At 44.9% G+C, this 10,629-nt stretch overlaps 1 protein-coding gene and 3 non-coding genes across 4 annotated transcripts; all 4 read left to right on the forward strand.

Annotated features, from left to right (window-relative positions):
* Positions 1–1,166: 1,166 nt before the first annotated feature.
* Positions 1,167–10,171, forward strand: GNL3 (G protein nucleolar 3). The gene is made up of 15 exons (XM_050904536.1): positions 1,167–1,203; positions 1,543–1,601; positions 2,048–2,185; positions 2,846–2,959; positions 3,137–3,220; positions 3,728–3,863; positions 4,515–4,618; positions 5,579–5,714; positions 6,240–6,327; positions 6,706–6,889; positions 7,530–7,672; positions 8,419–8,555; positions 9,118–9,329; positions 9,648–9,729; positions 9,819–10,171. Exons 1-15 carry the CDS (start codon positions 1,191–1,193, stop codon positions 9,905–9,907), a joined length of 1,719 nt encoding a protein of 572 aa, XP_050760493.1. The 5' UTR covers positions 1,167–1,190; the 3' UTR covers positions 9,908–10,171.
* On the forward strand, positions 3,923–3,995 carry LOC127021778 (small nucleolar RNA SNORD19). Its single transcript, XR_007767266.1, has one exon. It is a non-coding gene; the product is annotated as a small nucleolar RNA SNORD19 (small nucleolar RNA).
* Positions 6,065–6,138, forward strand: LOC127021779 (small nucleolar RNA SNORD19). The gene has a single exon (XR_007767267.1). It is a non-coding gene; the product is annotated as a small nucleolar RNA SNORD19 (small nucleolar RNA).
* On the forward strand, positions 7,166–7,241 carry LOC127021780 (small nucleolar RNA SNORD19). The gene has a single exon (XR_007767268.1). It is a non-coding gene; the product is annotated as a small nucleolar RNA SNORD19 (small nucleolar RNA).
* Positions 10,172–10,629: the final 458 nt, after the last annotated feature.

The raw sequence follows: 10,629 nt of genomic DNA on the forward strand, positions 1-10,629 counted from the left end.
CACTAAATCATGGTAAATTTAGCAAACGGACAAGGGAGGGAAACACAGCCAGAATATCGCCCGATTACTGATCACATTGAAACCAGCTACAACATAGGAGAAGGGGGATGGCAGCAACCAGACACTATAAAAGGACAAAGTTGGTGAAGAAGTGATAGGCACAGCACGTCGATCGTTTTATCAGCACTGGGATGAGAAACAAAGAGGCAAAACATATAATTTCCCCAAACCGTCCCGCAGGCGGGCCCCTGCCGGCACCCGGCTCGCACCCTGCCCGGTTGATGAGGTGTTATTGTTGGCAGGAGATGAAGGAGACAAACATCTTTCCGGGCACCGGGCCAGCCCGTGCCCTCACGGCCTGACAGGACGATGTCCCCTCCCCGACCCGCGCTGCCACCCACAGCGGGCAGGACACGCTCCCGTCCCCTGGGCCTCGCTCCGGAGGCCCCTAGAGCGGCCGCGCCGCCGCCGCCGCCGGCCCTCGGCCACCCGCCCGCCGCGCGGCCGCTGTCACCGCTGCGAGCTCGGCCCGGTGACGGGACGGGGCGCCGGGGGCGGCGGGTGGGGACGGCACAGCGGGGAGGACACCGCGGGGAGGGCTGAGGGAGACACCGGGGCCAGCGGGGTCGGGACGCCGGTGAGGGACAGCGACACCGAGGGGGCCGCGGCAGGGCGGCCCGCGCCCAGGGCCAGGGTCACCGCGGGAGGCGGGGACGGGGGAGGTGACAGGAGAAGGCGGAGGGGCTCGGCGCCCCCGGGCCCGGCGCGGGGCCCGCCGTGGCGGAGCCGCTGCGCGGCCGGGCGGCGCTGCCTCCCCGCGGCGGCCACACAAAGGGAGGCAGCGGCCTCCTGGCTTCGGCCCGCCGCCCCGCCTGCGCGACCCCGGCGCCGCGCCGCTCACCCAGCCGGCTCCGCTCCGCCTCCGACAGCCGCGGCCGCACTCGCCCTCCGCCTCCCGCCCCGCCACCGCTGCTGCTGCTGCCGCTGCCGCCGCCGTCGGTGCCGCCGCCGCTCCGTACCGCCAAGCCCGCCGCTGCCGCAAAGCCCGCCCGGCCGCCAAACGCGCCGAGCCCGCGCGACACCTCAGGCGAGGAAGGACCGCTTCGCTTTACGGCAGCGCCCGCCGGCGGGAGGAGGAAGGAGCGCGGCCTTCCACGTGGGGCCGCGGCCGAGCGAGGCCCGGCGGCGCCATGAAGCGGCCCAGTGAGCGGCGGGCCGGGGCGGCGGGAGCGGGGGCCGCGGGTGGGGGCGGGCCTCGGGCAATATCGCCGGCGAGCGCTCTAAGGCGAGGGAACGGCGGGGGCGGGTGGCGGCCCGGGACCGGGGGAATGGTGGCGGGCTGGGGGCGGGGGGGGAAGCGGCCGCCCGCGGCCGAGCGAACGGCGGCGGCCCGGGGCGGGGGAATCGGACAGCGGGGCTCGAGGGAACGGCGGCGGCGGGCGGCGATGGGAGCTCGGCCGCTTCGCCCGTGAGCGGCGGGGCTGTCCGCGGGGGGCGGGTGGGCCGCGAGGAGCCGGCGCTGACGGGCGCGGTGCGTTGCAGAGCTGAGGAAAGCCAGCAAGAGGCTGACCTGCCACAAGCGCTACAAGATCCAGAAGAAGGTGAGTCCCGGCCGGCTGCCCCTGCCCCACGGAGCGGGGGGGAGATGGGGGTGTCTGTTTCTAATTAAAGCTCCATGCTAACTAGTTGAACGCTAAAAGCATTTCTTTATATATTATTACAGAAACATGTTGTACGTATACATGTACACAGTAAGGATGTTATATTGAATGTTAAGGAGTCTGGACTGTAGTGAGGAATTTGCTTTCCAGTTACCATTGGCCGAAGGATGATGTAGAAAGGAGTGTAGGGTTTTTATATCATTACATTTTGCATTATTTTGGGCTGGTGCGTTCCAGTGTAGCTTTACGACGAGACATTATGCAATCGAAACACTTCAATCTGAAGTCAGAAATGTAGCATTTTTTACTCTGTATCTGTAAATAGGAGGGATACATCCCTTTTTTTTTGCCTTAGACTGAGAAAATAATCTTGTTCCTGTTTTCAGATCAGAGAACACCACCGTAAAGTCAGGAAGGAGGCCAAAAAACGTGGGCGCAAAAAGCCCAAGAAAGATCCCGGTGTTCCCAGTGCTGCACCATTTAAGGAAGAGCTGCTACGGGAAGCGGAGCAAAGAAAGCAGAGGGTAAAATACAGTTTGTGGTAAAGAGGACAAAAACTGAGACCATTCCTGTCTTCAAGGAAGCTTTGTGTGCATGTGTGCGCACATGTGCGCACCCAGAGGTGCAGTCATGGTAGCTTGTAAATGGTCTTAGTAGACATGTACTTTGGAAAAATAATACATTTATTTCCAGCATTATACAGTATGTAACAATTTGCTCTTCTATTTTTAACCTTCATTTCATCACTGTGTGTATAAACATGCTGGAAGTGTCATTTCTAATGTAATCCGAATTGCCTTTGATGCTAAGATACATAGATATCCCATCAGAATGCTAAAAGTTAAGTCTTGGCATTATGTGATTATACAGAAAAGAAGGATCTGCTGTTTGCAGCGTGGAGTAATGTGACACGAGAGCAGCATCCTTATCAGTTGTAACATGGTTGCTGCACGGCTGTTATTTTGGGGTCTAGCTAATGGATGTATTGCGTCTGGTTTTGAGGCAATTGAAGGCAACAGTATTCTTTTCAGGGTAGGATGCAAAAATGTTCCTAGTGTCACTTGGACAGCCATGACTTATAACTAAGCTGTCTCAGGAACTTTGGTCAGAAATAAGTAAATGGGGAGAAAGAACAGTCTTCCTTACCTGTGATTTATCTGGCTTGGGTTTTTGTTTGCAATCAGCTTGAAGAACTAAAACAAAAGCAGAAGCTCAACAGACAGAAAGAACATGAAAAGCAAAGGAAGCTTGAAGCTAAAAAGAATGCAGCCAAAATCAAGGAAAAAGCAGAGGGAAAGGTAGGTGTCTGGTATGATTTTGATTCTTCGAAGCTTATAGAAGCAATAAAAGTCATCCTGAAACTCCATCTTCTTAAGCAGTATGTTACGTGTTACATTTTCGTGCTGTATATGCACACAAGTATAATACACTAATTCTCAGTTAAATTATTCCCTTTCTTTTTTATTTGCATTCAGGAATCCTCTGGCAAATCTAAAGCAAAGACTAACAAACTGCTGGATAAAAATTCAAAGAAATCATTCTGCAGGGAGCTCAAGAAGGTGAGACGCTTCAACTATTTTTATATAACTTGATGAGAGTCAGCAATGAGACCGCTTGTTATTTTCCTTTTTTGCATTACTGTGCAGCTGCTAGAGAATATAAAGGTTGCTCATGATAAACTTCAACACTGAAGTAAGGGATTTTACAACAGAAACTGAGGGTTTCAGTCTTGTCTGGTGTGAGCTACTGAGACATCCAGCGCTTTGAGGTGTTAGGCTTCTTGGGCCAATGTCAGTACATACTGAGTGATCAGAGAGCTCTTTTAGTAATGAGGTACTACTGTCTAAGGATTTCTTGCCTTTGGAGGAACAAGATGAAAATTGCTTCAGCTTTCTGGCTTGTAGTTCAGAAGAAAGGAGCTCAAACAAGAACAGTCATATGAAACCTCATCAATCATTCTGTGAAATTCAACAGTAACTGTTGTAAGCCACGGCTGTTCCAGAGTTGTCATCTGTCAAATGGTCTGACATGTCTTATTTGAGAGTCTTCTCTTTTTTCTAACCTAGGTGATTGAGGCCTCAGATGTTGTTCTAGAGGTTTTAGATGCAAGAGATCCAATGGGCTGCCGGTGTCCTCAACTGGAGCAAGCTGTAACTTGCTCTGGAGGAGACAAAAAGCTACTGTTGGTTCTGAACAAAATTGGTAAGAAGCACAGGTTTTCTTGAAGTGTTACTTGGTCACTGTGTGGTTCTGTGGTAGGTGAGCTATGAAGAAGATTGTAAAGGAATCTGAGATTCCATTGAAGACATAAGATCCAACTCTGAGCTCGCTGCCCTACTGAAGGGGTCACATTTCCTCCACCTTTTGGTCTAGTTTGCTAAGAAAACACCACAGACAGGTAAATGCACATTAGCCCCTTTCTTTTGCAATAACTTCTGAAGGCATTGGCCAGTCTCAGCCAAATTTGACAGAAGTTCAGCATCTTACAATTTTTAATGTTTTTGTGAACGTAGGTGAGTAGGCAGAGGTCTGTCATCCTGTCAGTGCGTCTGAACATCAGTCTGTACCGTACGAAGTCTCCTAGCGAGACCCCAGCGTTAAAAACCTGATACAGGGGCCAAAAATGTAATTGTGGTATGTTCTGCTTGAGGCAGAAAATAAAGACTATAACTTGCAACACTGGGTGCCTTTGGAGAACATACCCAGTACTTTGCTAGAGTTTTCAGCCAAACATTATTTGTTATAAGGAAGCATACTAAATGGACAAAACACAGTCTGGTTCCTGATTCCACATTAGATTTCCTCCACATTTAAGATTCACAGGAGTGAAAGGACTGTGCTCTTTTTTTCCAGATTTAGTGCCAAAGGAGAACTTAGAGAAATGGTTGAACTATTTGAAGAAGGAGTTTCCAACGGTTGCTTTTAAATCGGCAACGCTGATGAAGGACAGGACTATGGTAAGAGCACTGCAGGCTGTCTCATGACTCAGTCATATGTGTTTGCAGTCATACATGTTGAAACATCTTGAGAAACAGGAACTCTTGTTCTTTAAAATTCCTTTTCCCTTGTTTGATTATACTGCTGTGACTGATGGATATGCCTTTGCACTTTGACTAAGCTTTGTGGTACACTGGGGGAATTCTTGCTGTTGAAATACATATTGTTTTTTGTGCCCAGGATGCTGGACTAGAGTAAAAGCAAGTCTTTTTTTTTTTACTGTAAGAAGGATGGTGAGGGGAGGAAGATGAGGCATTTTTCATCTTCTACATAGGATGGTTGCACCAGTCACATCTGAATTGTTTTGTAGGTAAAGTGGTGCAGACTACAGTACTGCATTCATCCTGACTGTGGCCATCAGTAAAGGTAGCACCTGACATTTCATGAAGAGTATAAAGGGGTTAGGTCCCTGTGTCCTAGTCTCAACTCTTTGAAGATGCTCGACTGAGTTGTACATGTATTAATACATAATGCTTCACATGTCTTAACCCTGATAACAGCATAGTAAAATAGACCCTCCTGTGAAATGGTGCAGAAACTGCGATACAGAGAGCAGGTTTTGAAATCCTTCAAAAAATGGAAATCTCTTGAGTGAATTTGCAGATTTAAGGATTCTACTATCTGAACGTACATGGTTATTTTATGGTCGCACAACAAATCTGCAATGCAGCCTGAACTGAAATCACAAGCCCTATAAGTCAGTTCACATTTCTGTTAGTAGTTGATGGCTACTTTTACTGTCACTTAACTAATTAGTTTAATAAGAAATTGGCTAATTCCTTCTGTTTAGAACACAGTAACATCATCTAATAGAGGACAGGAGTCGGAAACATTACAGTAGATAAATAAATCTAAGCATCCATATTTATCTTCCTAAATAGCTCCTGACCATTGGGGTTTTTTGCCTTTGAATCCTGTAGCAGGAACAATTCACAAAAAGACGTGCACGTGTTGATTTATCAAGAACCACTGAATGTTTTGGAAGCAAATGCCTTTTGAAACTTCTTCAAGAGCACGGCAAGACTCAAAACAAAGCCATTCAGGTTGGGGTAGTAGGTAAGCGTTCAGAGTGACAGGAGCAGTTTCTTTCTCCTCCCATAAAGCTTTGGTATCCTGTATTATAAATTGGGTAAAACAACTAACACATGACTTGCTAACGGGCTTTCTAGTCATTGTTCCTACTTTCATCTAAGACTCTATTGTAGTACTTCAGTTGACAGTGATCTATGTTGCACTTACATGCATGTAACGTATGTGATCTGTGGAAGGCATATTGTGTGAGGCCTTAGCTGATTCACCAGCTTAGGGAAACAAGAGAAGCAGGTTACATACCATGCAGCTTGCACTGCCTTCCTCCTACCTGATAAGATTTGTGGTGTTACATTCAGTGTTGTTATTATCAGTGTGAGAAATGAGGATATAGACTTTGTCTTACTTCTGTAGTGAAGACTTCAGATCCAACTCTGATCTCACACTGAAGATGTACTTTACCAAAGACACCTGGAAGAAGCAGTTTTGATCAGTGTTACTTAGGCTGAGTTTTCTTATTTAACTTACAAGGATTTATGTGGTTTTCTTCAGGTTTCCCTAATGTGGGAAAGAGCAGCATAATCAACAGTCTTAAAGGAGTTCGTGCTTGCAATGTTGGCCTAGCAAGAGGTGTTACCAAGTAAGCTGTCTGATAAAAGCTGTTCATTTCCCTGTTTGTTGTTGTGTTCTGATTACCTTGAGTTTGTTCGTGTACAGTTTCCGTCCATTAGGGACAAAGTATGCCCCTGTGTGCAGTTTTAAATGCACATTTCAATTTGCCAGGATGAAAGATATTGATCTGTGTGATGCAAGCGGTCATGAGAGAATACAGTGTATAAACTTGCTCTTTTTGTACATTTAGATTTCTGTCCTATCCAAAGTATATGATGAGAAAGCACTGAAACTGACTCTGTATGAAGTGCATTCAGTCCAACGCTGAGCTTTGTCTTGCATCCCTCACCATTAACAGTCCTTTGCTAGTTGATTATGTACTCACAGTGCATTTCTCTCTGAATAGGTCCATGCAAATTGTGCACATTGATAAACAGACAAAGATGTTAGACAGTCCAAGTATAATTGCGGATCCTTCCAACGGTGCCCTGGCTCTGGCCTTGAGAAGTGTCATAGACACTGAAGAATCAGGCTCAGCAGATGTGCTTGAAGGAGCAGATGCCATTCTAAATCATTGCAGTAAACAGCAGGTGAGCTCCCATCTTTTTCCACATCTCTCACTGCGTTTGACTTCTCTGTAGGTTTCTTAGGCCAATAACAAAAGTTCGTTTCACTTCAACTGATTCTAACCATACAGATGGCAAACTTTGGCTAGTGTATCCAATGCTAAGTGTGATCTTTCATCCTTATAAATAGAAGGCAGAAACAGCATGCCACGATCCTGTCAGCCAGAGTCTGTTTTCCCAATAAGTTCTCTGATTTTTAAAAAACCCTGCTTTTAAGACCTCATCACAGTATCACAGAGTGAAAAATGAAGATACTCTGACTGCTTCCTATTATTACAGTGAAGACCTCAGATCCAACTCTGATTTCACTCTTGTTTCAAGTAGATTAACCTAAGCCTAATTCCCATTCAGTTCTGTGATAACTGTGTTTTCACAAACCAGTGTGCTGACTCTATACACCCACTAGTATGGGTGAATGGCAGATGAATTTGTTGATGAAGTAGGCATTTTGCTTTGTCATGTTTACTCCCACATGCAAGAGAAAAACGGCTCTTCACATACTTGTTCGTCCTCATTGTAATCCAATTTGATTTGCTCTTTTATTCCTAAAACTAAGAGAAAAGTGGGTATCTCTTTCTGAATGCACCATTTTCTTTTGCACTAGGTAATGATGCACTATAGTATCCCAGATTTCAGGAACACTGAAGAGTTTTTAAGTTTACTTGGTCAGAAGAGGGGTATGCTGAAAAAGGGAGGTGTTCCTGACATAGAGAATATAGCTAAATTACTACTTTGTGACTGGACAGGGTATGTATGCTATGATTTTTGCTTTATGCTGCTCACCTTTTTCACATGGTTAATCCAGCACAGCAGAAGCTACAAGTCCTGCAAAGTACTTAGAAAGGAGAGGCTGCTGCTTTTTTTTTCTTTCTTTCTTTCTCACATTTTACTTTGGTAAAGAGAGCTGGATTGGCTAACAGATTTAGAGAATGCCATCCATGGATAATTTTCGAAAGTAGTGAAGGATACATGGAAGGAGTCAAAGCATGTTGCATGTTACTCCATAGCCAGTTTGCTGACTTCTATAACGCTGTTAGGGGAATTTGCCTTCCTCTCAAATAGTGAGTCCATGTAGTCCTCTTCTGCAGACAGGAAAGGATATGGCAAATTCTCTGTGGAAATTTATAGCGGTTCCTATGTTCTGAGGGTAGGAATAAATGTAACTCAGAGTCAGTAACTCGAGTGTGACTATTTCCCTTGCTCAAGTGGTTCAGCTGCTTTTACAGCTCATGATTTTACAGGCAGATGATTTGTGGTGACAAAGTATGCCATTTCTTTTTCCTCTCAGGAGTGGGCTATCCACTTAATACTGTTATTGACAACTTCAGAGTCAAATTTAAATAGCTATTTAACTGCTGTTAAACAGATAATAATAAATGAGTAGTTAGGTTGAGGAGTTTGAGAGGTTTGTGCTCTAGGTTTTATTTTTAAATACAGTGATTTAACTATGTTATCTTTGGTTGTTTTTTAATGCTGATATTTTATTTTCCCAGCGCTAAAATAAGCTACCACTCACAACCTCCAGGATCTGAGAGACTGCCACCTTATCTTACAGAAGACAAAATAGCTGAAATGCAGGAGTGCTTTAATTTAAAGAACCTAGAAGAAGAAAACAACAACACTGTTCAAGGTAGGACTGTTACTGTAATGCACTGTGACCGTTAAGAGTGGTCATAGTAGTTTTAATGGGAGATTTTGAATGGAAGTCGTCTTGGGGTTTATATGATAGCTTTGCCAATATGCAGTGAATACCAACCTTTTAAGAAAGAAATGGATTCTGATGCAGAACAGTGCATCTGTGTGCTGTCTTAACACAAATTACCCCTGCTAGTTCTTAGTTTCTGCTCATCTGACCTAACCCTCCTAAATAGGAAATGGGGGAAAAGAACATTGAAGAGCACATAAACACTGGCTAATTAGGCCAACAAAATACATTTTACTCAGTACAATCTATACTCAAATCCAAGTCTTTCAGCTCCTAGCAGTCTTCTGTAGATGCCTTAGGGAAAGCTATTCTCAGAGAATTGTCCTTTGTTCTACCTGCGTATGTGGGAGTGCTGTCTTGTGGAAAGGAGGGGGCAAGATTGTCTTTTTCTAGCCCTGACCTAAAATGGCTGTCCTGTCAGGGGGTAGGCATTACATCTGGTGCTGTCTAACAGTGACTTAACAGACACTTCCTATGTTTTTCCCAGCTTTAAAATACCCCAGTCCAGCAAGCAGCATCATTTTCCAGTCAGCTGGTATGACAAATGGGATAATAGAGGAAAATAAAGTGATAGAGGAGGCATCAGAGGGGGAAAACTTCGAAACAAGTAAGGAGGGGGAGGAAGAAGAAGAGGAGGATTTCACAGAAAGTGATGATGATCAAGATGATATGGAAGAAGAAGAGAAGGATGTCAAAGAGGTAAATCAGGGTTTCATTAGGCTTCTTCCACCTGTTTAGATCCTGACACCAAGTACTCAGTCAGTATCCTGCTGTAAACTGAGAATGTGTAGGCACTGTGGAGCCACCAGGAGTAATCAAAAAGCTTTTCTCCTGGGGATAAGGGTTGGGCTTTTTGCTTAATTAAGGAAACAATATTGTTCTAAGGCAGTGTGTTCCTGACCAGCTATACAAGGGGACATCCACACTATCATCAGTCTCTGTTAGGTTTCATTTGCATGGGAGACTTCATTAGTGATGTCTGAATAAACACGTATCTCTGACCTCTCTGACTTGTAGGAAAGCAAAGTTCCGGTCACCAGGAAAGCAAAGCTTGGAAAACGACAAACAAGTCCTACAAACTCAGAAAAGCAGATAGCAGGTCTGTATTAAAAACCCTGGTTTGAAGGATAGTCTCTAGTACTCTACCACTTGCACGGGTTTCACTAACACATGATTTTCTTTTCTCAGAAAGTGAACATTCCAATTCACTATCATTCAGCTTGGATAAGACAGCAGATGAAGATGATGCCTACGATTTTAATACAGACTATGTGTAATGAATTATGTGTGAAGACACCATGTGGAGACTCTTATTATTGGCTTTCAGAACAGCCATGAAGACTTGTGTTGTGGCAGAAGTTGGAGGAATGCTGCATACCAGAGCTGCTGCAAAGATTCACAATTATTGCTGTGTCAAATAATGTATATAATAGTGTATCTCCCTTCATCGTTCCAGATTTTATACAAGTCTAGGAAGCCAACTGTATTCAGCTTTAAGTCCTAAACTTTATTTCCTGTATTAAAGCCTATTTTAAAAAATTCCTAATAGACTGAGTTAGTCTGTTCACTTTACCTTATAAAAAGATGTTTCAAAAGGATAAACCTTTTGTCTTTTTCTTTGAAAAGCAGTCGTAAGTGTTTGATTCCAGTCATGTTCAAGCAATTAAATTTCAAGGTAAGTTTTCTTCCTCCCTTAATAAAATTTAATTGTTTTTCCCAGAGGATTACAGAGACTGTACCCCTAGAGCATGACTTAAGTCAGTAACTTTTCAGTATGCTTTTGCAAAACTTGTAGAACTTTCATATGTAAAGGTTGGCTAGAAAATGCTACTCATTTCAGCTAGACATAAGGTATTTTATCTAAGCCAGTGCTTTATAAGTTCAGAACCTTCACTGGGAAAGGTAACTGAGATGATATTAGTAATCCATCTTCATTGGTTCCAGATCACACCTATTATACATGGCAACAACTGGTAACTGTAAAGCAAAACGTTGCTCT

The sequence above is a fragment of the Gymnogyps californianus genome, chromosome 13, assembly GCF_018139145.2.
Source record: "Gymnogyps californianus isolate 813 chromosome 13, ASM1813914v2, whole genome shotgun sequence".
Lineage (NCBI taxonomy): Eukaryota > Metazoa > Chordata > Aves > Accipitriformes > Cathartidae > Gymnogyps > Gymnogyps californianus.